The sequence below is a fragment of the Acinonyx jubatus genome, chromosome A3 (genome assembly GCF_027475565.1).
Source record: "Acinonyx jubatus isolate Ajub_Pintada_27869175 chromosome A3, VMU_Ajub_asm_v1.0, whole genome shotgun sequence".
In the NCBI taxonomy this organism is placed as follows: Eukaryota; Metazoa; Chordata; class Mammalia; order Carnivora; family Felidae; genus Acinonyx; species Acinonyx jubatus.
In genome coordinates this window covers 117,696,376-117,722,537 of record NC_069388.1, presented here as the reverse complement: position 1 = coordinate 117,722,537, position 26,162 = coordinate 117,696,376, and the positions used below count along the sequence as shown (strand labels likewise).

Below are 26,162 nucleotides of genomic sequence, written 5' to 3'. Positions count from 1 at the left end.
TCTTATAACTCAAGTTCTGTGACTTAGAGATGGGGGTGGGGAGGGGAAAGCCAGTTCTACAATATTATAATAAAAAACTTTAAAACACTAATTTTATCCACTTTGGAGAAAAAGCACGGATACAACATTTTTAACAATATAAAATAAAGGATACATTTCCTTCTCACCAGACTACAAGACGAAAATCAAGATTTAGTTTTAATTCCCTTTAGCTTCCTTTGTGTTTTAACATCAGTGACAGGAAGGCTGCATTATTTACCTAATTGTTATTAGAAAGGGTTAGCTGAGAATAACAGATAGCATCTTTCCTGATGCACTGACCAGAATTAATTGAAAGGGATTCTCTCTTCAACTAAGATGTTACTAAGAAATTTCTTGACGTTTCTATTAAGAATTCTACATCTTCCAATGATTGTTTTCAGAAAATGTAAATTTTATTAACATGGCTCTTCACTTCCACACTGTTATTTCACCTAGGGGCAATGCCTTTCTTTTCTTTCTTCATGTCTCGCCACTGTTTCGCTCAGTGCCTCAAATGCTTCACCTCTGTAATTCATTTACACTTAAATTTCCATTATGTCTTGGGAAATATGTAGCACATATTTACTCCTTGAGCCCTTATCTAGACACACGCTGTATGGCTACTACTACTTTAGGAAGACCTTTTGCAATTTACATGGCTGCTTTTGTTTACCCTTGTATAACCTGAACTTCAGTAGTGCTTAGCACATAGTAGGAGCTCCAAGAAATATGTGAATGAGTAACATGATTTGTACACAAAAACAGCTAGAAACAGTATGCAAAATCTTATTTCTAAAGACCACTTTATGGTCAAGTAGTGTCAAAAGCAATGAACACAGGTTTCTAAGGTTGTGATGTAAATAAAGGACAGTTGGGGATTCAAGCTGAAGTTGTGTTCTGCTATATTGCTTTCTCACTCAACTGCAGATCAACTATACATTTAGGCTCCTATGTCATTACCTGAATATGAATTTTACTTTCGGTGAGGTAGGAGGCCCATTTAAATAATTATATCTACTGGAAATGGGGGGATGGCTTTGTAAAAGGCCATAATGGACTGGTGTAAACACATTTAATATCTCACCTTCACTCCTATTTATTATATGGGAATTATGAGGATGCAGATATTCCCTGAGACTTCAGAAATTTCCTTTAGAAAAAAGCGCATTTTCAGCAAAGATTTACAGTGCTGTTCTCTTGGATGGGTAAACGATATTCAATGTCTTTGGGCAACGCCAATGTTTGAAATGTCAATTTTTGAAAAATAATAAGGCTGTCTTTTAAAAAGCATTCTACATACCCTTATTAATTTCCAAAATATAAATGTATAAATTATTCATTTTTAAAGAATGGGCTAGATTCCTTTATTTCCAAAGACTATCTAGGTATCATTTTGCTCCTTCAATCGTATCCTAAAACCAAGTATTTGCAACCACAAAATTCTCTTGAACAGGACTGCAGACTATCTGTAGGTATGGGACCATGGGCAGCTAAGCTCTCCTAATATTTGGCTCATTCCGTATTTGCATAATTGCCTTCCTGACACTGGGCAGTTCAAAACCCAAGTTCTCCTAGCTCTTCCAGCTCTCAAGATCAACCAGCAAGGACCTAAAACTGGGTAGGAAACTCCCTCTCCAGATAAATCAGGAAGGATACAGAACTGCTTAGGAAATTCACTCCTTAGAGAAGAACTGGGAAACAGAAAAAAAGTTTTCAATTACCTTCACGAGATTATTTCTTCACGTAGTCCTACTGCTTGTAAGGTGATGGCAGCAAATGTTTGCTAATGAATCATTAACCATTGTTGAGAAAGAAAAACCTATTTTCCCCCTGAGATATTTTCTTACCGTTCTTTGTTACAGAAGTAAACAGTGGGCACACCATGTTTTTGTGTTTGTCTGTTTTGAACGTTCCCAGGAACACCAGGGTGGTTAAGAGACAGAACAGTTCAAGGGTGAAAACAGAGACAGACAGATAAGGTGAATTTAACATTTTTACTAGAATTCTGAAAGAAATACGCTACCCTGACATGTTTATCACCAAATTCCTCATTTCACTCCTCTATACAATCTGTGGTAATCTTCCAATGATAATATAAGGCAACAGCTGAGGGCCCTTACCCACACCGCTCTCAGATGGATGTCAGACCTCAAGATTCACCAAAAACTCCAAGGTTTTTATTTTCACTTTAATTATCTTTTACTTAATAATAAAATGAAAAATAAGAATATATGAATACATACAATCTATATACATATATTTATTGCAAATACTTAAAATTCTTATGTAAAATGATTTTTCTATATTTGTGAAAAAATATGACTTTTTAAATGGTGTTGACACCAACTTCTCTGTACATACCCTCAATTCCAATGTTAACAATTCCTTTAAAAAGGCAAAAGACACAAAAGTTTAGCATTTACCAAACCAGTCTGTACAAACCTTATAAGCCAGAAGGAAAAAAAATAGCTTGTGGTAAATAAGTTGATTTTCTTTTAAAATAAAAAATAAACTTCAAAACTATTCCCCTTATTGCATTTCTCGGAAATAATCTGAGTGTCTTTAGAGTAACTTCCTTTGTAATAATTTGTGCCTTAACAGTGAGGTCCTACATTAAACATACCATATATGAGAAATTCAAAGTCTTCCACTGTCACTTTTTACATAGATATTAAAATATATATTACTTAAAATATATTACTGGAAAGCTATTTTTAAAATTGATCTTTAATAGTTGTATCAAATGTAAAGCATTAAAAAAAATAAAGTAACCAAGAATCTATGAAGCTCTTACTTCAACTTTAGGAAATGTTTCACCTATTGTTCCCTTTCAATAGGTATGTAGGTACTGAAACATGGCAGGAAAGATCCCTGCCTATCATCATGTTTCTCAGAGTCTCTTTGGACTATTCTACAAATTGAGCTGAAAGCTACCACTGGCCAAGTTTTTTACTTAGCACGTTGTTGTAATGCAATGGGAACTTTTCCCTCCTTGCTGTGAAAGTGAAACCTCTAGGTCACAGAGAAAACCCTGGCGCTGCTCACGGACAGTGAGTTCTAGAAATAAATAGTGGTGTATTGACCAGAGAAGACCCCCTCATTATAACAAGTCATTTCACCGAACAGTTCTTTAAGGACTCTAAGGTAGAGAAAGGCAATTAATAAGCAATTAGGATGGTCACTGTCAAGTTATTAATACATGTGAATTTACACCTTCACCCAGAAGGCAACGAGGTCTTCCTTTGGCTATTTATTTAAATCTGAGAGAATTCCTAAAACACATACATCTGGGTGCCTTCCCAGCCCATGCTAGTATGCTTCCCCTACCCCAAGAAAAACGTCCCATTTGCCAGATCTTATTCTTAGAAATGTTACATGGGACATCACATATAGTTTCAGTATCTTGAGCACAGGGTTTAAGGAATAGTAGGGCAAACACTCCAGGTTATTTGGCTTTAGTTTGTTTAATAGGCTGGAGAATTTTCGTGGAAATTTTTTTTTAAGATTCAGGGAGCCTTCTCTACTAGACAACTCAGAACATTCATTAAGTAAGACTGAGATGATTATTGTTAATGCTCTCTCCCCAAGGTGACCTACAAAGGAAGGTATCTGAAGGCTGAGAAGCATACCCTGGAGGTATAAGCATCAGGCACAATGCCTGACTAGTCACTGGAAATAGTGCAACTACATACCACAAAAATAAGCTTAGCACTTATCCACAACCTTTCAGATTGAACTGAAAGGTAAAGCAACTCTGAAAACCTAAGATAAAAACTGCTTCAAAGGTACTGGAGTCCCATGCTCTTAACAACACAAAGATCTTTCTTGTTCCTACTGCTTCATTTTCAAAAGAGTCAGATTGTAATACGGTTGGATTGTTGCTCTTGCTTTTCTGTTCAGCTCTTAAAATGACTTTCTACCTGAAACCACTGTTTTGAAACGAACTGACAAATGGATTGTATTTAATTTACTACCAACCCAAAAGAATCTATTCTCTCATTTTGTCAAGATTGAGGCAGTGTACCTAGACGACAAATTCTGTTTTAGGGACATTTGTAAATGCAAATATTTCATTAGCTGAGTATTATTTGTTAGGAGAATCTGGGGAATCATAATGCTTAGGGCCTATCTGCAAGAGCCTGGTCAAGATGAAGAGGCACAATACGGTCTGCTCTCCAAGTGGACTTGAAAATCCCTGATACGTTTCCTCCTTTCCTGGTTAGTCTGTCCAACCTCAGATTAGGAGAACCATGGAAGAGAGACTTTCTATGACAGCAAAGGCGCAAAGAAGAAAACTCACGCTGATCAATCCAAACTGGTAATTAACGTTCAGCATGGGGTCCGTCCTGAATCACTCAGGCACTTCCAGCGCACAGACCGCCTTCGGTCCTGGCACGGACACAGGGAGTGAAGAAGCTAAGTATGGGGAGTCTAACCCAGCAATAGGTGCTTTGAACTCCCTCCCTTGGACTGTCCAGGGTACTGACAGTCTGGGGAACAGAAGCATGGTTTCTGTTTCCTACTGGATCTTGGCTGGAGAACTTAATCTTTACCCCTGTATCCTTGCAGCCTTCATATTTTTAAGCCACGAAGAAAACGGGAAGTTAGGAGGGCATCCTATTGTCTCAGCTGAAACTGGAACACAGATATTAATCTTGTATTTGCCTTGGGTCGCAAAAAATTAACAAAAACAAAAACTGAAGAATAGTGTAGCAGTAAGTTTCTTATGGGGTTCAAAAGTATTACAAGCATGTATATTATGGGGCAAGGAGGAGAATGGGTAACAGAATGGGGAAGAGTGTTACTGTCTACTTTCTTCTAATCTGGAATGTGACTTAATAAGTTTACACTGTTCTGCATATGGTAAATATCACATCCTGAATACTAAGTACAACCACAAGTGTACTAGGTTGCAATAATATTTTTACTTTATACACTTGAAATTAGGAAACTTAAAATCAATATGCAAAAGATGCACATTGACAACACCCAATTCTTCGATACCAAATTCTGATAAACTGTAGATTTATTCTAATGTTCTTTAACCATGACCTAAATATATGTGCTCAAAACCTCTTCAGTCATTAGAGACAAGATTTAAAAGAATAAAAAAGGAAACAAAAAAAGTCAACAAAAACAAGTAACAAAACTGTGAAGCTAATTTCTCCTTTCTAGATGTTCCCTTAGCCATTTACTGAGGCCCCTTTACATTAGAAATCTCTAGTGCATAGATACCAGTAATCCAAAATAGACAACAGGTTTTCTCAAACAGGAAAAGTGTCTAACTTTTACTGTATGCGTGCACACTGTGTTCAGAGTCATATAGAACAAGGTTCTTCCATACTCCTCAGATGCCTGGGAGGTCCAAACAGGCTTAACAGAACGGGCAAATGTGACAGCCAAGGGCTTTTCTTCCTGCAGCGACAGCAGGACTACAGAACATCAGGGAACGGGTTGGGCAAGAAGAGGAAAAGAAAGACTACCTTGTTTCTAGTGTTAAAACCGTTTTCCAAAGTTCTGTATGTTCAGTTTAACAATTTCTGCACTTTTACTCCTTTGCCCAACAAAACACATAGTTCAAATCACCCCATCATTAATATTATTTGTTACTTTTGTCCTAGTATTTCCTACCTGTTTGTAAGCTCCACGACTGACAAAGTACTTGGATGTTATTGCCGGAACTGCTGCCCTGCACAGGCGACAGTAACAGCAGGGGCCCGGAGAGGCATCCCCTTTATGGGCCACATTCACAGTCTCAGGGCAGGGTAGTGGGATTTGAGGGCAGGGATCCACAAACTGCAAGCGGAGAGCTTGGCAACAGCACGGGTTTGTGGAAGCCAAGAACCAGGTCAAGAGCTTTTGGAGTCTGAAATACTACCTGTGAAATTAACATCTTATGAAAAATTTGAACTTAAGAAGGTTCCTCCTGTCTAAGATAAAGGGACTGAGCAAACCCTGACTCCAGATTCTGCAAAGGCTGAATAATCCATGTAAAGCCTGCAGTCAGACTGTCATGACATAATCGGCTTGAATGGTCCTTTCTCCAGACCATCCCTTCAACTCCTTCCTTTTCCTGGCCACTTAGGAAAGGACAGAAGAGAGACAGCTTCCTGTAACCATGCATGGCATTAAAGTTTTCTCAGAGTCACATGAAGCAGAACATAAATCTGAATTTAAAGTAATACATCATTACCTAAACAGCTGGAAAAACGTTAAAACAAAATGTGACATATTTACATGATTTTGTAAGTGCAAACTTGTCACAAATTCACAAAGTCTTGCTTGACCTAGACTTACTATACAAGGTGCTCTTCCTCTGAAATGTAAGATCTGCACTCTGTATTCCTGATTAAGTAACATTTGTCTCTCAAGACAACTGAAACCTCCTTATTTATTTCTGTGATTCCCAAAGGATGCAAAAACACATCTCGTCAACCCTTCCCTTCCTGCCTCCTTTACAGCATGTTCTCTTTCTAGTCTTGTTACCGAACGACAAGGCAGGAGACACAAAGTTTAGAGGGGCCGATGCAATCATCGTGGCAGAACGCTCCACACCCCTTGCACATGATCATGGCTTTCAATCGGCAGTAACATTTCGAAGGTGTGTCCTCTATGCTGTTCTCTTCAGGAAAGGCCTGAACAGGAATGGTCTGGCCATGGCTGCTGGGATTCATAGCTTGGCTAGCAGGGATAGTAGTGACAGTCACTGAAAAGGACATGACATCACCTACGTTGCTAGATACTTGGCTACAGTCAGGCATCCCCGGTACAGCAGAGTTAGGGTCCATGTCAGACGAGGTGGAGACATTGATCATGCCTCTGTAGCTTGGCCCAATCTGTGTGGGGCTTCCATATAGCTTTGGGGTTTGCAGTGGTGGAAGGAGGAGAGGCTGATGGGTGGGACTGTCTGCAGTCAGAGGGAGAGCAGAACTGAAAAGCTCAGGGCTGCTACGCATCGTCTTCCCTCTCACTGCATGAGCTATTTGTTTCTGTGCTGCCTGAATAAAATCTCGGGCTAGGGTTTTTTCATCAAATGTTTGGCCTCTAGGGAACAGGTAATTCTCCTTGCTTAAAGTGGTTTGCTCATGCACTGGTGTCTCCGCCTTCACATTCTTTTTTGCTAAACAATCATTGGTGGATGGGGTCTCTCTACTGTGGGGTCCTGAACTTGCTTCACACTTGCCAGAACCCTGGGAAGCCTGGGGCTCCTCCTTCACCATGATGGGTTCTTGCTCATCACCAGTACTTTCCTCATCAGTATCTTCTTCTTTGCCGCTGCTACTATCTCCTGTTGCATTTTTACAGTCTGTATATCCCACTTTCAAGGCCTCAGTGGGGCTACTTAGACAAAAACGGTCTTCAGGGTTTACAGAATGGGTCCTCCTAAAGCTCTCTGAACCCCGGCCATAGGTGGAAATGTTAAGTAAGTAGTGACCTGCCATTGCAGGCTTTGATGTCCTTCTGCCAGCAAAACCCAACATGAACCTCTGGCTTGTGGAGATATCCTCTAACTGGAAACCTGAGTGAGTGAAGCTGAACTGGGAGGGCTGCACAAACGGGAGAACATTCTGCCTCCGAACCCTCTGGATGAGAGTCTGAAGGATCTGATCTTGAGTGGCTTTACTTAGTCCTTCCTGGTATTGGTGTGTGTCAATGCTAGAGTCCCTCAGATCCTTACCTGTCAAGAGCTGGAGGGATCTTGGAACCTGGGGGAGCTGCTTATTTTGCAAGGTTTTACCCAGCGGCTGTAGAGCTGGGCGAGACTGCCTCTCACTAACTTCCTCTCTGCTGATCTCTGTTGCGTTGGTGCCTGTGAGGGCTCCTACCCCCGGCTCCTCTCTTGTGGTCAGTGGAACAGTTTTCATTTCAACTTTGGTGAGAGGTTTGGGCAGAATTTGCTCCATGGGAACATCTTTGCCCTGAAGCAGCTGAGTGACCAAAGGATTATTCGCAGGGATATTAGAGCTTGGCCTTGAAATGGGTCCATTCATATTTGAAGAAGTTCCTGGAGTTTTAAGGCTAGAAGCTACTGGCAAAGTGCTCGAGGACGGAGCTGATCCGGTAGATGCTACAGTCACACTGACCTGGGGTACAGGAAGCTTTTCTAAAGTGGCTGCTGTCAATAAAGATGTTAAAGGAGAGGGAGTCATATCCACTGACGTACTAGCAGTTGTCTCTGCCGAGGCTGAAGGGTCTGGTATATTCTTACTAGAACCTACTCTGGGCTCAACTGTGCCGTCAGCTGCAAAACGAACAGGCGAGGCACCAGAGAGGAGAGCAGAATCTGTCGGAGCAGAAGGCGCTTTCTCCTGTCTGCAATCATTGGGCCCTTGTGGGTGGGTAAGAGAGGCCACTGTGGCTGTTGCCCTGGTGGGATTCAGTTTTTCACTACTCAGTTTCCCTACAGCTGGTGGGGGTGCGTGAGTGTGGGCTGGTGATGGGACACTTGTGCGTGCTCCACTGATGGCAGGTGTTGGAGGCACTGAGGGGGTTTGCTGTAGTTGTGCTCCAGAGACACTATGAGGCTGAGCCTGGTCTGGGGTCTTGGTCTCAGACTGGGGCTGAGTCTCTGGAACACAGGGTAAAAGCTCTCTCGTACCTCCCCTGCTTCCAGTTCCTGCCAATTCCAGTGCGGGGCCCTTTCCGGGTTCACGGGCTCTGTCTGAGTCTGGACTCCCTCCTCTAGCAGGCTTCCTTTCACCACCCTCTCCTGGACCTTGTCCACCCCCCGGGCCAGGTCCTGGAATGGTCCCTCCAACCGAGGCGGCGGCGGCAGCGGCGGCGGCGGCGGCGGCTGCTGCCCTCTGTGCTTTGACCAGCTGGGCTTTTGCTTTGATGTCTGCAAGAGTTCTGGCTCCTGTTCTGTTAGGACTAGTGATGGAGACTGGAAAACGAGCCCTGGGAGAGACCTGCGATGTAGGAAAAGGCATGGGGGAGATTCTGGAGACAGGTATCTGAAAGAAGGAGGGAGAAAAAGAAAACGCCAGAGCTTAGTTTTCACTTACAAGAGTAACAGAACTTCATCAACACTTGAATTTTCCCAGTAGGGTAAACACTGCACAACACCAGTGGCAATGGTGGCAGGTCCATGGCCAAGAGACCAGACTGCGGAGACAGCAACACGATTTCGTCTCCAGGGTCCTTCCACCTCTTAGAGTGGTGCCAAAGTCTCTCCTCCCCCGACATCCTGTCCACCCCAAATCCCCATACCACTTTTCCCAACACAACTCCCTCCTAATGGCATTACTACTCACAACTGCTTATTATTTATGATACAGACCTTTCTACGGTATTTGCGCTTTCAAAAGTGTGTGTGTGAGAAGCATACCACTGTCTTTGTCTTCCTAGCTCTCCTTCCAAGGTCCAAGGAAAAATTCTTGCTCTCTTCTGCTCTACACACATATACCCATGTACACTTAAGCATATAGGCTGAATTATCTCAATGACAGAGGCTTCTAGATAGCACTGGAAGACAGAGACAGTGTGTAATCCACAGACGCACCCCACTCTGCCCATCCCATGAGGAAGGATGCACATAATATATATGTTTGCTATAGTCATTCTCCTCCCTGGCTGGCCTAATACTTACTTGGGGAGCTTTTTAAAACTATATGCGCTCTGAGTCTTATCCCAAAATTTACAAATTAGAACCCTAGGGAAAAATGCTTTTATCAGGTTTGAAACCACTGATTTTCATATCATGAAATATTGTATCTGAAAGGAATCTGACTCATATTTGAAACTATACTTCAGAAGCTATCAGAGTTCATTAGAATGCATCAAAGTCTGGCCCCTCCTAGTAGCTGCTAGAGTTTAAAGGAACAAATAACTATTACAGATGTTCTAGGGCATTTAATTAAAAAAAAAAAAAAAGAATCAAGCCACGGTACTGTAAGAATAGTAAAAGTGATTTTCATAAAAATCACACTCTCTGGCAAAGCATTCATGGTAGAAAAGTCTCAAAAAAATTTTTTAAAAGGGTGAGATTTGTAAGTGTATAAATCTTAAAATTAAAAAGTCATGAAGAGGGGCGCTTGGGTGGCTCAGTTGGTTAAGCATCCGACTTCAGCTCAGGTCATGATCTCGCAGTTTGTGAGTTCGAGCCCTGCGTAGGGCTCTGGGCTGACAGCTCAGAGCCTGGAGCCTGCTTCAGATTCTGTGTCTCCTCCTCTCTCTGCCCCTCCCATGCTCATGCTTTGTCTCTCAAAAATAAATAAATGTTTAAAAAATTTTTTAAGAAGTCATGAAGAATGTCATACAATTAGTAGTAGGCAAAATGAGAGGGAAATCACGTAGTAAATGAAATGGGTCAAGTACTAGCAAATGAAAGTTTCTAAGGGATATTTCCTGAAAGAACAACTTTGGTTCAACTAAGTTAAATTAAAAGGGGGGGAGGGGGAGTATTTCTATGTGGATTATTTTTCTCTTTATATCCTAATATGAATGAATAATACCCAGTGCCTGGGTTCATAGTAGACACAACAGTATTAATACCATTAATAAAAATGTAGATACTATTTATCAAATGAATAAATGGATTACAAACTGATATTAAGCACAAGGCCAAGTATTACTAAACCTTTATATCAGAAGTAAAAAATGTATTTGGGCTTTAAAGGGCTCACTATTGGTTAAAAGCAGTCTTTATATAGTATCTTAGCGATACTGCTTTCCGAATGTGAAAGATTTGATACGCAGCAATATAACACTAACATGGAAGTTAATGACATATCCTAAGCAGCAGAGCTTAGCAAGGCTATTCCACCTTACTAAGAAGAAACCTTCTCTCAAGAAACCAGCAGTGACTCAAGGCAGCCACAAATGTTTCCTTTAAAAAGATGGGGCACCTGGGTGGCTCAGTCTGTTGAGCGTCCAACTTTGGCTGAGGTCACGATCTCAAGGTTCCTTGAGTTCAAGCCCCATGTCGGGCTCTGTGCTGACAGTGTGAAGCCTGCTTGGGATTCTGTCTCCCCCTCTATCTGCCTTTCCCCCACTCACACTATCTCTGTCTTTCTCAAAATAAGTAAATATACTTTAAAAAAAAAAAAAAGGTGGAACTAAAGGTAGTTCTAGAGCCACAGAACATCAAATTAGTTATGGCAGTAAGAAAAGGGCCAAGGTACACTTAAATATCATCGCTCTCGCTACAAAGATCTTTTTTTTTTTTTAAGTGTATTTATTTATTTGGAGAGAGAGAGGGAGAGAGGGAGAGAGGGCAAGGGAGGAGCGGGGGTGGGGGGGGGGGGAGAGAAAGAACGTCAAGCAGGCTTCACGCTATCAGTGCAGAGCCAGACACGGGGCTCAAACCCATGAACAATGAGATCATGACCTGAGCCAAAACCAAGAGTCAGATGCTTAGCCAACTGAGCGACCCAGGTGCCCCAAAGACAGATCTTTTAATCACATCGATGACTTCCTTCTCTTATCATATTTCTTATTCTGCCACATGAGACAGAATACTATCGGTAACTATTTTAAGATATAAGAGTAGCCAGCAGGGGTGGGTGGGTGGACGGACGTAGTCTACATTAGATATGCAGGTACCTTACTTACTCAAAAACTAAAAGATCTGTAGGAATGGAGTTCTAAATGCCTGTTTATTAATAATTTTATTCGTGTAAGACCACAGTTACATGCTTATCAAATATATACAACTGCTTCTGCATTAAGAAATAACACAAATGACTTGAAATTTAATAAGTATGACCAGAAACTCAATTCTTCCCACTCACTTACCTTGAGAGGCGGTACTTTTCGCACCTGGATCCTGTCTGCTCTACTGAGAAAGGGCTGTGGCGAGACGTGAAATGGCTGCTGGTGCTGGCGATTCTCAGTGACACGCGGCCTTTTCTCCCAGCTCACAGGGGACTCTTCTTGGAGGAGACAAGATTTCCTCTTAAGGCTCTCTGGGCTGTGATCGGTCAGAGCTGATGGAGGTTCTTTCATACTGGTCTCCTGTGGACCTGTTTCCACTATGGGCTTCATTCCTGGCTTATCCACCCCAGGACTCTTGGGTTTGTTTGGGGACGTAACTAAAGCTCCTTGGCTTTCATCTTTGTTGTAATTAGAAACTGTAGTGAGATGATTCTCTTTCTCAGACTCCTGTTCAACAGAGGCAACTGGCTTCTGCTCCAAGAGCTCATCATCCTTAGGGCACTTGATGGGAACAGTGCCGCCAAGCTCTTGGGTATTGCTTGCTGAGTACAATAGGGGCTCTGTGGGCTTCGAGTTCGGCGGCACCAGATCTTGGCTTTCATGCTCTTCCTTCCTTACTGGGGATGGTGCTTGTGCCACTTCTTCTTTAGACTCTAACTGGGGAATCACTGGGACTGTACTGGCAGGTGAGGCCTCTGAAGGAAGCATGGATTTTGGTTGCTCTGCTAGGGTTTTCTTTACTTTGAGATCACTGGGCGAGGCTGTTAATTTCTTTGAATCCTCAAGGCTCAGGCCAGAACTAAAAGGTGGAAGAAAAAAATATTCTAGTTGAGAAACGGCTCGTGTTATTGAAAGCATTATGAGATAATAGTATATGGCAATGCCTAGAAGGAACCCTGACACATAGGAGGTATTCCTCACATGTTATCTTCACCATTATCATCATTAGTGAAGCTCTGGAGTTCGAGTGCTTGGATGCAAATCCTGGCTCTGATAAGATCCATGTGAAATTGAGTAAGTCACTAGCCTTCTGTACCTCACTTTCTTCAGTTATATACTGAGATTCATCACTTGATACTATTGGTGTTATTAAGTTAATGCATGTAAAGTACTTAGAACAGTGCCTAGCACATATTAAAGCTCAATAATGTTAATTATTATCATTACTTTTGCATGTAAGAGGGGCTACCTTGTCTAGAAGCAAGCATCACAGACTACTCACAAGGGAAGTGAAAAAAGGCCAAGACCCACACACCCTGATCAACTCTGCTCTGCAGCACCTGAGAAAGGCTGGCCCAAGAAATCTAAGGGCCCCTGAGGAGACAGGAGTTGGCTGTCAACACTCTCCAAGCATTGAAAATTAGAACTTGGGAGTTTCTGGAAAGCCTGTTTAAACTTCATTTAGTATAGTTCTATAATTCCGAGACCAATGCCTCTGAGCTATCCCAGGAGTGAACTGATAGGACTTCCATAGTGTGGCCTAGAGCTAAGCTACTCAGTAGGAGTCACTAGAGACTCCTCCTAATGTTTTAGAATATTGTTTAAACAGGCAAAAGCAAGGCACCCTCTTTGGTGACTTCAATCAGGACTGCACAATGGCTAACAACAAAACTATACAATACCAAAAAACAGTTCTTCTATAAAAGCTGGCAAAAAATAAGAGCTAAAAACAGAAAAACCCAAGAATTGCTACAATGCTCTATCTGCCTAAGGAGGGAGGGCTCAGAGCTCATACCAAGAGTGGAGAAATATCAATACGTGAAACTCTTTTTCTTTTCTTTTTTTTTTTTAAAGATTTTAAGTAATCTCTATACCCAACGTGGGGCTTGAACTCACAACCCCAAGATCACGAGTTGCATGCCCTAATACCTGAACCAGCCAGGCGCCCCAATAAGTGAGACTCTGAATCTCAGGAGGAATTACTTCCTAAGTGACCATAAAGGGGATCAATGAACTACTTGGAGATAAGGAAAAGAGCCATTAGTTCTCAAACTGTGGGTATGAGTGTTCTTAAGGACTGCCATTAGGTATGCAGAAGGAAAGAAGGGAGCCAAACCAACAGAATCTGGATGTTCAATTCTACTTTGAACAATACAGCTCCACTGCCATCTATTTAAATGTCCCCTTTAAAATTTTATTTGGACTTTTTGTTAGGGAAAAAAAATTTTAGACAACATATCCTTGAGAACAGGGTTTGTATCTTGATTCAGCTATGAATATCTCCCAGAGGGCCTTATACAGAGAAGAAACTGTTTAATGATGCACTGGGCATAATGATCCATATTATGGGATTCCTCAGTGATTCTGGATAAATTATCATCTTGTGGGATGATAATTAACTACTAGAAAAGATGTACAGGATTTCAGTATTCTCTTAACTTATAAAGTCACTGGAAGAACTATTCACCCTATTCAAAGAAAGGGACTCTAATTCAAGATAACACTTTTTTTTTTTTTTTTTTTTTTTAAATAAAACCATCCCACCCACAATAGTAATGTGTTAAGAGTCAAGTAATCCAATTCTGGGCACCCATGACTCATAAAAAGAAAATAATTCTTCCTAAAATAGAATTGGTGAAAAAAATAGAAGGAAATTGAGGACCAAATTTTCTAGAAAGGTAGTAAGATGAAACACTGTGTGACATATATGTAGGAATGAACATTTTGTTTATGGAACCTGTCTTGATATTACCTCTGACCATAGTAGCTTTCAAAGAATTGTTCTTTCCATGGCTCTACTTTTTTCTCCTTCTCAATCTCTTGTCGAATTCTCACCTGCATCTCAGGTGTAAACTCACCTATAATGTACCAAAATAAAATAAGATAAAATTTTTTAAAAGGATACTCAATAGAAATATGGTGTTTCCATTTTTTAACTTTGCAGATTACAAAAGACTCGTGCAGGAGTCAAAATACCATCATGTGAAAATAATAGAAATTTCCCAGAATTCTAACAGAAATTTCTCAAAATTCCTCACTGGAAGGGAGCAGCTAAATGCCATCAGGTGAAATAAAAATACTTGTGCACCACTCCATGCAGTTTTCGGTCTCAGCTGGGCCACTTGTGCCTTTTCTCTGGGCTTTCCTTGTAGCACCTCCCTCCAACACCAAACATCATTTCTCTACAGATTTCCCTTGTCACTAACCTTGAATGTTTAATTTCCACTGGAAATTTGATATGACTCTCATCATATGTTTTCAGTAAATAATGCCACTGAGTATTTTATTATTTTAAAGCTCTGTTTCTCTGAGGCGACTTGTATTTTATGCCCTTTATCTCCTGCTGCATAATGAACAGCTATGGCCCCGCTCAGAGGCATTTGAGGCTCCAGTAAAAAGAGAGGGAGCTGTTTAGGAGTTGCCAGTTTTCTAGCTGTCCCAGAAATTGTGCCACTCTAGCGCCTTGGCGAGGAGGCATTCAACATGTCAAACACCCGCTGCTCGGAACATGACAGTTACGCGCACATACTACCAGCCGCCTTCAGTCCTCCCACTCCATCAGCAGAGAACCGTCCAATGTGCTGGGTAGGCCACCTTCAAGCTGCGGCTTGGAAACATTGCTCTGTTATATTCTACCACCCAGGACACCAAGGAGTAAGAGGTAGCAATGGTAGACGTGAAGTTGAAGGTCTCTTGGGGGTAAGAAAACGGAAAGGGAAAGTGTCTGAGGACACAATCCTGGTCATGTAAGTAGGAAAAGAGGAATCTGTCTGCCGGAATCCAACGGAGAACTACTTTTTTGTTGAGTCCACTGTGCATGACAGAATGAGGAACAGAAAGTACTGCATTCTGTTCACACGTGTACAAAGTTTTTGCTGCTCACATGACTCTAGGTATAGCAGTGACTGCTCCTATGCAGTTAACACTGCTAATAATAGTTAACACCAATACTAATCAAGGTATCACTATCGTTAACATCTACTTCCAAAAACTAGCGGTTGGGCAGGTTATAAGCCCTTTACCAAATTCTTCTTTTTTTCTTTTTTTTTTTTTAAGTAGGCTTCATGCCTGGCATGAACTCACAACCGGGGCTTGAACTCACGACCCTGAGATCAAGGCCTGAACTGAGTTCAAGAGTTGGATGCTTAACCCATTGAGCCACCCAGGTGCCCCTACCACATTATTCTTAAAGGTAATGATAATGTATATGTTTTATAGTGCTTTTATCATTTTAGCTCTTTCAGAAAAAAAGTAATCAGTGAGAGAGCCTTTCTACACAGAATTTGTCCCCTAGGGGCAATGGGGTGGCTCAGTTGGTTGAGTGTCCAACTTTGGCTCAGGTCATAATTTATCTCACGCTTTGGGAGCCCGAGCCCCTCATTGGACTGTCTGCTGTCAGCACAGAACCCACTTCAGTCCTCTGGCCCCCCAACCCCTGCACCTCTCCTGTTTGCACTCTTTCTCTCAGAAATAAATAAACACACACAAAAAATTAACCATTTAAAAAAAAAAAAGGACAGAATTTGCCTCTGAAAAGAACAAAAACAAGAGGAGGGAAAATGTCAACTGCAGTGAATGTAGATATTAGCTTGTCAGTTAACTCTAAATGCTAGAGATCTGACAAAAAGTCAGATGAATAGCATTCCTAATTGCTCTCCTTACAAATGTATTTACTTTTGATCTTTTTTTTTTTACGTTTATTTTATTTTTGAGAGAGAGAGACAGAGTGAGAGCGGGGGAGGAACAGACAGAGAGAGAGGGAGACACAGAATCTGAAACAGGCTCCAGGCTCTGAGCCATCAGCACGGAGCCTGACGTGGGGCTCAAACCCATGAACTGTGAAATCGTGACCTGAGCCAAAGTTGGAGGCTTAACTGACTGAGCCACCCAGGTGCCCCATAAATTTATTTTAAAGTTTCTCACACTTGTTTTAAGCTATGCCTTGGCATAAATTCATTATGACTTTTCAAGTGCTGGTTTGTATTCCATGTGTAACTGAAAAACAAACATAATACAGCACTGTAACTCTAATTTTACACTCCACTTATTAAGGAGCTTAGTAAAATCTCATTTTAACCTAGAATCACTAAGTCAGAATCTTTAGGACTAGGGCCTAAAAATCTGTTTTTTTTTGTTTTTTTGTTGTTTTTTTTTTTAGTTTCTCAGGTGACTGTGAACTCTTGAAGAAACATTGCTAGACTCCATCTGGAGCTAAAACCTGGTTACACAGGCTCCGGATAAAGGTCAGTGTAGTGTTTCACACAGGATAGCTACCTCTAGCCCATGGAAACATCCTGTCCTTTGCCTACCAAAATTGCTCAAAAACTCATCGAGGCGGAGAGGTGCCAATATGCCCTCACAGTGGCTCCAAGTGTATATACAACCTAGGAAGCATGCAGGGTAGAACACTTACCTTCTGAGAGTCGTTCCTTCCAGCCTTGGGCTGCTGAAGTGAAGAACTCATTGTTAAGGGCTGAGCCATTTAACTTCATCAGACCATCTGGACCAACCTGGGTCAAAGAACAAGCCAAGAAAAGCTAACAATGAAAGCCAAATGTATCTTGTGGAATTTGACTTTATTTTAGAGAAGAATGTATACACATTTATACATATATATTTAATTTTATAGAAACATGACTAGATCATACCATACTGCCTATTACGGATACTCCTGTTTTATCATGTATCACTTTTTTCTAATAAATTTCTTTCCTGATTACCTCTCCTCCCTTCTTCCTCTACTCTCAATTCCATTTCCCATTTATTCTACTCAAAGAATCATCTGCAAACAAATACATATACATCTAAGAAGTTCTTTTCTTGAGAGGTTTATTATTTGTTTTGTAAAAAACTGTGACCAATCTACACACATTCCTCTGAATCTAATTTTTCTCACGTAATACACTATGGAAGTCTCTCCAAGTCAACAGGCACAATGTTAGCCTTTATAATAGCTGCATATTTTTTCATTGTATGTATGCACCTCATTTCATTTACCCAGTTTCTTTTTTTTAGCTTTGCTTTTAAGAGAGAGACAGAGAGAGAGTGAGCGCCTGGGAGGGGCAGAGAGAGAGGGAGACAGAGAATTCTGAGCAGGTTCTGCACTGTCAGCGCAGAGCCCTATACAAGGCTTGAACTTACGAACTGAGAGATCATGACCTGAGTTGAAATCAAGGAGCTGGATGCTTAACCAACTGAGCCACCCAGGTGCCCTCATTTACCAGTTTCTTAATCATAAACATACACCTTGTTTCCAATGTTTTCCCATAATGAACCAAGCTGCAATTAGCATTCTGGTAAAAATGAACATACCAGTGCTTCTATTTCTGTGGAGTAAGTTCTAAAAGCAAAGCAATATTGTGTGTGTAAGCAGGGATTGTTAGACTATTTTCCAAAAAGGCTACAATTCATATTTCTATCAGAAATATATGCTTATCCTATGAACAACAGATGTTAACCAGACTATTTTCTTTTTGGCCACTCTAATGGGTTTGAAATGGTAATTTCCTTTACCTTGACTACTGGAATTTTATTCACCTTTTTGCATGTTTATTAATATTTAGATTTGCGGGGCGCCTGGGTGGCTCAGTCGGTTAAGTGTCCAACTTCGGCTCAGGTCATGATCTTGCAGTTCATGATTTCATGCCCCACATCGGTGTCTGCTGACAGCTTGGAGCCTAGAGCCTGCTTTGGATTCTGTGTGTCCCTCTCTCCCTGCCCCTTCCCCACTCTCACTCTCTCTCTCTGTCTCCCCTTCAAAAATAAACATTAAAAAAATTTTTTTAAAGAAAATTAAAAAAAAATATTTAGATTTGCCATCTTGTGAAATTCTTATCATTTGCTCATTTTTCTATGAGGCTGCTTATTTTTATTATTAACTTGTGAGAATCTTTTACATAGTACTCTTAGTAAAACTAGAACATATATTAAAAATATTTCCCTCAATCAATCTACTGGTTTGATTTGTGATGTCTTCCCAAAAGGTTTTAAGGTTCTTTATATTAGAGATTTTGGTTTCCTATCTTGGTTTAGAACCATAAAATCTTATTTAAGGACATAAAACATAAGATATGAAAAATCTTGCAGATTTTGCATTAACAAAATGATTTTGAAGTACATATGGAAAAAAATAAGAGAAAAATCGCCTTTCCAATTATTAAACATACCACACACAAAGCCACTATAATCAAAACTATTATTACTAGCGTTAAAAGGAATAAAGAAATGAGTGGAAGAGGAAGGTGTGCATGTAAACACACATTGCATACAACTGAATAAAATATATAACAAAGATGGTATCTCAAACCGTGACAAAAAAATCGTTACATTAAATACGTGGTGGAGGAACAAATGGCTATCTGTTATTCAGTGGAAAATAAAGGTGAATCCCAATTTCTGAGCAATACAAAAAAAATTCTAGATAGATTAAAAGTTTAAATGTGGTCAAAAACAATTTTCTGAAGAAAATTTATAACTATTTGGACATCCTACAGATTGAGAAACTCACTTTCTACACCTACCTGGGCCCATATTATGTTCCCCTAGCTCTAGAGCAGAAATTGGTGAACTTTTTTCTGTTAAAGGAGAGACTGCAAATATTTTAGGCTTTGCAACGCCATAGGGCCTCTGTTGCAAGTACGTAACTCTGCCTTGCCGCATGATCGCAGCTACAAACAATACGTAAACTAATGTTAAGTGGCTATGTGCCGATAAAACTTTATTTACAAAAGCAGGTTGTGGGCTGAAATTGGCCAATGGGCTACAGTTTGCTGACTGCTGATCTGTACTCTAGGGAGCTGGCAGGGGGTTAACAGTCTTCCCTATAAGAACTAATAGTCTTCCCTATAAGAACTCTTATAAGAACTCTAAGAGGTCAGCCAACCTCTGCTTGAATAGCTCAGTGATGAGCAAGTTACTCCATCACAGGTCACTCCATTTTAACAGCTCCAACTGTTAAAAGAAAAATGTTATTTTAACTCCACATTTGCTTTCTGGAAACACAAAAAAGTTTACCTCTTTCATTTGACAGACCTTCAAATATACCTAAAGAGTGCTCCAGTCCCCTCCTATATTCTTTCCTCTGGTTTAAATAATGTTTTTCTACTTTGTGGCTGGGCATTCCATATACAGAAATGTTGTTTTCAATGTTTCATCCTACTAATACCCAGAATTCTATAAACACTCCAAACTGCATCTGACAGTGAAGTTAATTTGAGTTCCATACTTCTATAGATAAGGACATTATTTCTCAAATTACTGTGTGTTCCCACTGTAATCAAATAAGTCCAACTAATGCCCCAATAAGAATTCCCCACAAGGGCACCTGGGTGGCTCAGTCGGTTGAGCATCTAACTTTGGCTGAGGTCATGATCTCACAGTTTGTGAGGTCAAGCCCCACATTGGGCTCGCTACTGTCATCATGGAGCCTGCCTCAGGTCCTCTGTCCCTTCCCTGCTTATGTTGTCTCTCTCTCTCTCTCAAAAAAAAAATAAATAAATAAACATTGAAAAAAAAAAAAGAATTCCCCACAGGATTGCACTCTATAGGAAGATGAATAGATAACGTTCAAGATACCTTTTAATTCTAAAACTGTATGTGGCAGTCCTCTTTCTGAGACAGGATAAGGACCATTAGTCAAAAGACCATTCTAAGGAACCTGCACTAGAGTTCTAGAGATGGGCCCTCAGTTAGGTCCCATCTTATTATTCCCAACCTAATAACTTAAGTCTGTAAAATAAAGATGAGAACAATCCTTATTGAGAAATTCTCTAAAAACTTTGCAGAAATGTCGGCCTCCTAACTTGTTCGAACCAAAAACTAGGCATCCCAAACACTGTACTTTCTCCAAGAAGTGTTAAGGTGGGGAAGGCAGGAGCTGGGGACGATCAGCTTACTTACTTCTTTGTCCCTATTGCTGGTTACTACCAGCACCTGACTTACTTGGTCTCCTTGAAAACAGAATCTGACCTGCTTGCACATGTGCTGACTCATAGCACAAGGTGACTGAAAGTGGTATCAATGCAGTTGAATAGAAAGATGATTTTCAGAATTTTCAAAAATAGAAATATTTTGTTTTGACATTATAGTCAATTAGCTAGGATAATGTGTGTAGCTTACTTACTCTCCTTTAATCTCTTACTATAAACTAGAGGGATATATTTAGTTTTTTTATTGTGAACTGGGGAAAACCCTTCTTTCTCATCTTGTTTTTATAATGATTAGGAAAAATGGGAGAGGGCCTATCAGATTACTTAGAACATAGTATGTGCTTGGAAATAATGAATTAAAAAAACAAAAACTCAGAATTTAAAAACCCTCAGAATTGAATAAATCTTAGAAAATCAAAACGGTCCTATTATAGAGGAGGAAACATAATTAGACATGGGGGGGGTGACTTTCAAGTAACTCTTTCTCTGATGAAAGCCTAAGTCTCTGATCGTTACCTAATTCCTGACCTAAATCTCCCTGGTCTCTTCCTAGACTCTTCTCAAATCTGATATTTCTTCTAGCTATCTCTTCTAAGACTATAACATAATTACTGGGCTTTTAAAATTCTTCATATATATATATAATATTTTAAGTTTACTTATTTTTTCAGAGAGAAACAGTGCGGGAGAGTCAGAGACAGAGAGGGAGAGAGAGAGAATCCAAAGCAGGCTCTGCACTGCCAGCATGGAGCCCAACGAGGGGCTCGAACCCACAAACCGTGAGATCATGACCTGAGCTGAAACCAAGTCGGACACTTAACTCACGGAGCCATCCAGGTGCCCCTTAAAGTTCTTTATTATGAAAACAATAAATGTTTGTTTCTTAAAAATCTAACAAAATAATGAAAATAATTAACACTCTTACCCCTTTCAAAAAATCCATTCAAGAACCCCTATTTAATGTCCGAAATAAGACAACTCTTCTTCCTGAACTGTATGCAATGAATGCCTACCGAGTATGATAGCTACACAAATTTTATTCCACAATTTTGACATTCTGATGAGATTTTTTCCTTTGTAAGACTTACAGGGCAAAATTCTTAAGAACACTTCCATAAAAATATTCTTATTTCTTGTTCAGTAGCTTTGACACCACTTCTTTACGAGCATACATAAAAAGCTATTTAAAAAGTCTTAAGGAGTTCTAAAGGGGATGAGTGAAGAAAGCCTCAGAAGGGTTTTTGAAAACTGCTTATGCTTGAAAATAACGCACCTGACGATCCACCTCTGGAAGGAGTAAAAGCAGTCGCTGCTGGCAATCTCCAGGAAGGACTGAAAAGGTGTGTTTGTTGATCAGTGCTCGTAGATTTGTGTTAACCAGAATGGAGTCTGGTGTCTCAACATCAATTTCAGCACATTTAGTCCTTTTCATTTGCCCTATAAAAATAGGGGAAAGAATCATTTAGGCCTCCTTTACATTCCTGTTTCTATCTAGAGTACAGTTTGCTCTGCAGTGCAAAAAAATGACAGTTGTAACTACTTTAAATATCACGCTGTGAAGAAGGGAACACTTACGGTATTCAGAAATTTTCTTCCAAGACTAACAAAAAGCAAGGTGTGGCACATACGCAAAATGATCAAAAAAAATCCAGAACAATTCAAATCTATATAATAAATCATATTGGGATCCTTCTTCCCTTTCCATGGGAATTCTTTCATCAATTTTCATTACCTAAAAATGTTATGACTGAATAGCTTAGTGGTTTCAAGAAACTTGGTCACAATCAGAAGGTTATATTCTTTCAAAAGACGGACAGATTTCAGTACAAAAAAAGTTTCAAATGTAAATGGCAAAAAATATCATAAACAAAAGACTAACTTGACAAAAATATTTGCAAGCCATGACAAAACTTTTGTGATTCTCCATATTAAAAGTGAATTGATATGGGGTACCTGGCTGACTTGGTCTGCACAGCGTGCAAACTTTTGATCTGAGGGTCATGAGTTCAAGCCCCACACTGAGCCTAGAACTTACTTTAAATAAATAAATAGGTTGCTAGATATTAAAAAAAATTTTTAATGCATCTACAAATCAAAATGAAAAAGATAATCACCTTGAGAAAAATGAGCACAGGGGATTACAGGCAATTCACAGGTGACTAACCATAAACAGACGCTACGATATTAATATTTTAAAAATTCCAGTAAAACCAATGAACAGTTTTTGTCTATCAAAATGGCAAATACTGCAATACAGTGATGAGATTACACAAAGAAAAAGCTAAGACCACCTTCAAATACTGCTGATGGGGCCCAAATAAGTACAATTTTATTAGAAGAAAATTTGATAATATACAGCAAAATTTTAATGTGCACAGGAATATAAGACTCAGAAATTCTACATTTAGAAACATATGCACAAAGCTACACAACCCTGAATGTGCATAACGTCTGCTCCTGGATGAAGCAGAAACAAAAGTAATCTATTTTTTTAAATGTTTTTTTAATGTTTTTATTTTGAGAGAGAGAGAGAGCAGGGGAGGGGCAGAGAGAGAGGGAGACACAGAATCTCGAAGCAGGCTCCAGGCTGTGTGCTGCCAGCACAGAGTCCAACGCGGGGCTCGAACACACAAGTCGCGAGATCATGACCAGAGTCAAAGTCAGACGCTCAATCAACTGAGTGACCCAGGTGCCCCCAGAAGTAATCTCTCTTAAGCGGAAAGAGTTAGGCCCATAGGATTCCTACAAATTAAGATCCAGCGTTATCTCACACAGACTACCCTGACAAACCAACAGACACTCCACTATGACAGAGAATCAACAGAAACCAAAAATAAAAGGTTTAGACCTAAAAGTACTGCTATTAATGCAACTGTCACAGATAGAATACAAAATAGCGCTATATAAAAGGATTTAAAATATAAAGAATGTGATTGTAAAGATGGGGATGAAATCATCAGGAATGAGCACAATCAGGTCTCAGTGAATTTCAAATAATATTAGTAGTAATCGTAACTACAATGACCAATAATAGCAGCTGTAAACACTTCTGTAAGGCTTCGTAAGTGCCAGGCACTACTCTAAACATAGACATGTGTTAGCTCATTTATTTTTCATGTAACCCTATGAAGTAGGAAACTATTATTATACATTTCACAGAAGAAGAAAGTGAGGTCCAAAATGGCAAGTAAGTTGCCCAAAATTGTACCACTGATTAGAGTGAAGGAATTTGAACCTAGGCATCATGGCTCCAGAGTCTGTTATTTATCAGTATAGTGTAGAGGCACAGGTATCGTACAGTGCATGATCTCTGATTACTAGGTATTTAAGTTAAAAGTTCATAACAGGAACATAAAAATCCCTATATATTTGTATTTTAAAGACTTCATTTTTAAATAATCTCTATGCCCAGTGTGGGGCTTAAACCCATGACCCTGAGATCAAGATTCACATGCTCTACTCGCTGAGTCAGCCAGGTGCCCGCAAATCCCTATGTATTTTAAGAAAATAAAAAATTTTTAAGTTTATTTACTTTGAGAGAGAGAGAGAGAGAGCGCGCGCGCGCGCACGCATGAGCAGGGGAGAGGGGCAGAAGGAGAGAGAGGGAGAATCCCAAGCAGATTCCATGCTGTCAGCACAGAGCCTGAAGTGGGGTTTGATCTCACGCACTGTGAGATCATGATCCGAGCTGACACTTAGCCAAGTGAGTCACCCAGGCACCCTTAAGAAAAATTTTAAAACTTCAAGATAATTCCTGGGACAGAGAAGAAATCACAGTAAAAAATTTTTAAACTTCAAATTGGATGATATTAAAAACAGAATTTGAGAGATAAAGGTAAATATCCCCCAAATTAAAATAGTACCAAAATATATAAATGAAAAGTAAAGGCTTCTACATTCCCAGCTTTCTACCAAAAGGGACATTTTATTTATATTTTTATATTTTTTTAAGTTTATTTATTTTGAGAGCGAGAGAGAGAGCAAGCGAGCGAGTGTGCACACAAGCACACATATAGGGGAGGGGCAGAGAAGGAAGGAGAGAGAGAGAATCCCAATTAGGCTCTGTGCTGTCAGTGCAGAGCCCAACGAGGGGCTCAATTCCATGAACCGTAAGACCATGACTTGCGCCGAAATCAGGAGTAGGATGCTTAACGGACTGAGCCACCAGGCACCCCAAAAATGACATTTTTAGTTTGAAATGAAATCACAATATACATACAAATTATATTTAGTCTTTTCTTTCACAGAATATCTTAAACATCTTTCCAAACTATCACCTACAAAACTCTTTTTAAAAAGCTGCACCATATTCCAACATACATACTATGACTAACTTAATTAGGCACCCACTGAGGATCACAGAGGTGATCATTATTTGGTTTGCATAAACAATGTTGCAATGGCCCCAAGGACTGAGAGCAACATCCTACTATTGCTTCCCCACGTGACAGATGAAATGAGAGTGCCAGCATTCCTTGAACAGTTTTCATTATTTTTGCATTCATTTTGTACCTTCACATCTGAGTCAAACTGGAGTTAAAACTTGAAATTTTTTTTTTTTTTAAGTAAGCTCTATGCCGATTATGGGACTTGAACTCATGACCACAAGATCAAGAGTTGCATGTATTACCGGCAGAGCCAGCCAGGCACCCCATTGATTTTAACCTAACTCCTTAAGACTTAGGAGTTACAAATTAGTCTGTTCTGTTATTGATCAAATAGTGTCCATGGATATTTTTATGTGCCTCAGACAAACTGGCTCATTTTTAGAATTTAAACTTCATGTCCTCTTAAAAGTCAAAAGTTGACCTTGGTTTGTTTGTTTTTTCCTTCAGTTTAGGTTGCCACATTCTATCGTATTATACTTGATATCTCAGCTATCTTTATTTTTCTGATTGAATCTGGGATATAAAAATATATACCATTAATTTTAATGAAGTTACAACAAACTATACCAATATTAACTAAAAAAGTTTTGTGTAAATTATCTAATTTAGTTTTATCATTTATATTTTACACAAAATGTACAACTTCTTCCATAGATTTAAAAAATACTCATTGTGGCATGTATTGTAAAAATTCCCATATTATTTCCATTAATGCTTATTTGCATGAGAGGAGATGAACCTGCATTTACTCCCTGGCCATGAGGTGAAAGTTAGATACACCATGCTTTCTTTTTTTTATGGTTAATTTTTCCTAGTTTGTTAGTATGCAAGCCAGAAATTTGCAGTCCATAATTTCTCAATTTTTTACATTTACATTTCTACTGCAGTTGAATGAAGATACTAAAATTGTGACTTTGACTGCATTTAAGTAGAATACAGTCTCCATAAGGAAGGAACTTTGTTCATCACCACATCACTAGGAACTTGTGTTTGGCATATTAGTATACCTTCTATAAGTAGTTATTTAATTAATGAATATTTTGAATCCTTGGCAGTGGAATTGATGATCAAAGAGTATGCTCAGTTCACGGCAGATACTGCTTCTAAAGAAAAATGCACCATTTTACAATCCACCCAGAATCAAACCTGATTTTTACAAAGAAGTTGTCTGGTTGCTGGACGGCAAAGAAGCGGGCACCTCAAGCAACTTATTGACTCGGCTCTTAATTTC

At 39.7% G+C, this 26,162-nt stretch overlaps 1 protein-coding gene across 3 annotated transcripts in view; it reads right to left on the bottom strand.

Moving 5' to 3' along the window:
- Positions 1–500: 500 nt before the first annotated feature.
- The window catches only part of ASXL2 (ASXL transcriptional regulator 2), a 130,844-nt gene continuing 105,182 nt past the window's right edge, over positions 501–26,162 (bottom strand). For all 3 annotated transcript variants that reach the window (XM_027033360.2, XM_053201132.1, XM_053201133.1), the window contains 5 exons: positions 21,817–21,980; positions 17,030–17,126; positions 14,369–14,474; positions 11,758–12,475; positions 501–8,975 (listed from right to left, as the gene is read on the bottom strand). In XM_027033360.2, coding sequence (XP_026889161.2) covers positions 6,504–8,975; positions 11,758–12,475; positions 14,369–14,474; positions 17,030–17,126; positions 21,817–21,980 — 3,557 coding nt within the window. In that variant the 3' untranslated portion in view covers positions 501–6,503. The remainder of the gene's footprint in view (positions 8,976–11,757; positions 12,476–14,368; positions 14,475–17,029; positions 17,127–21,816; positions 21,981–26,162) is intronic.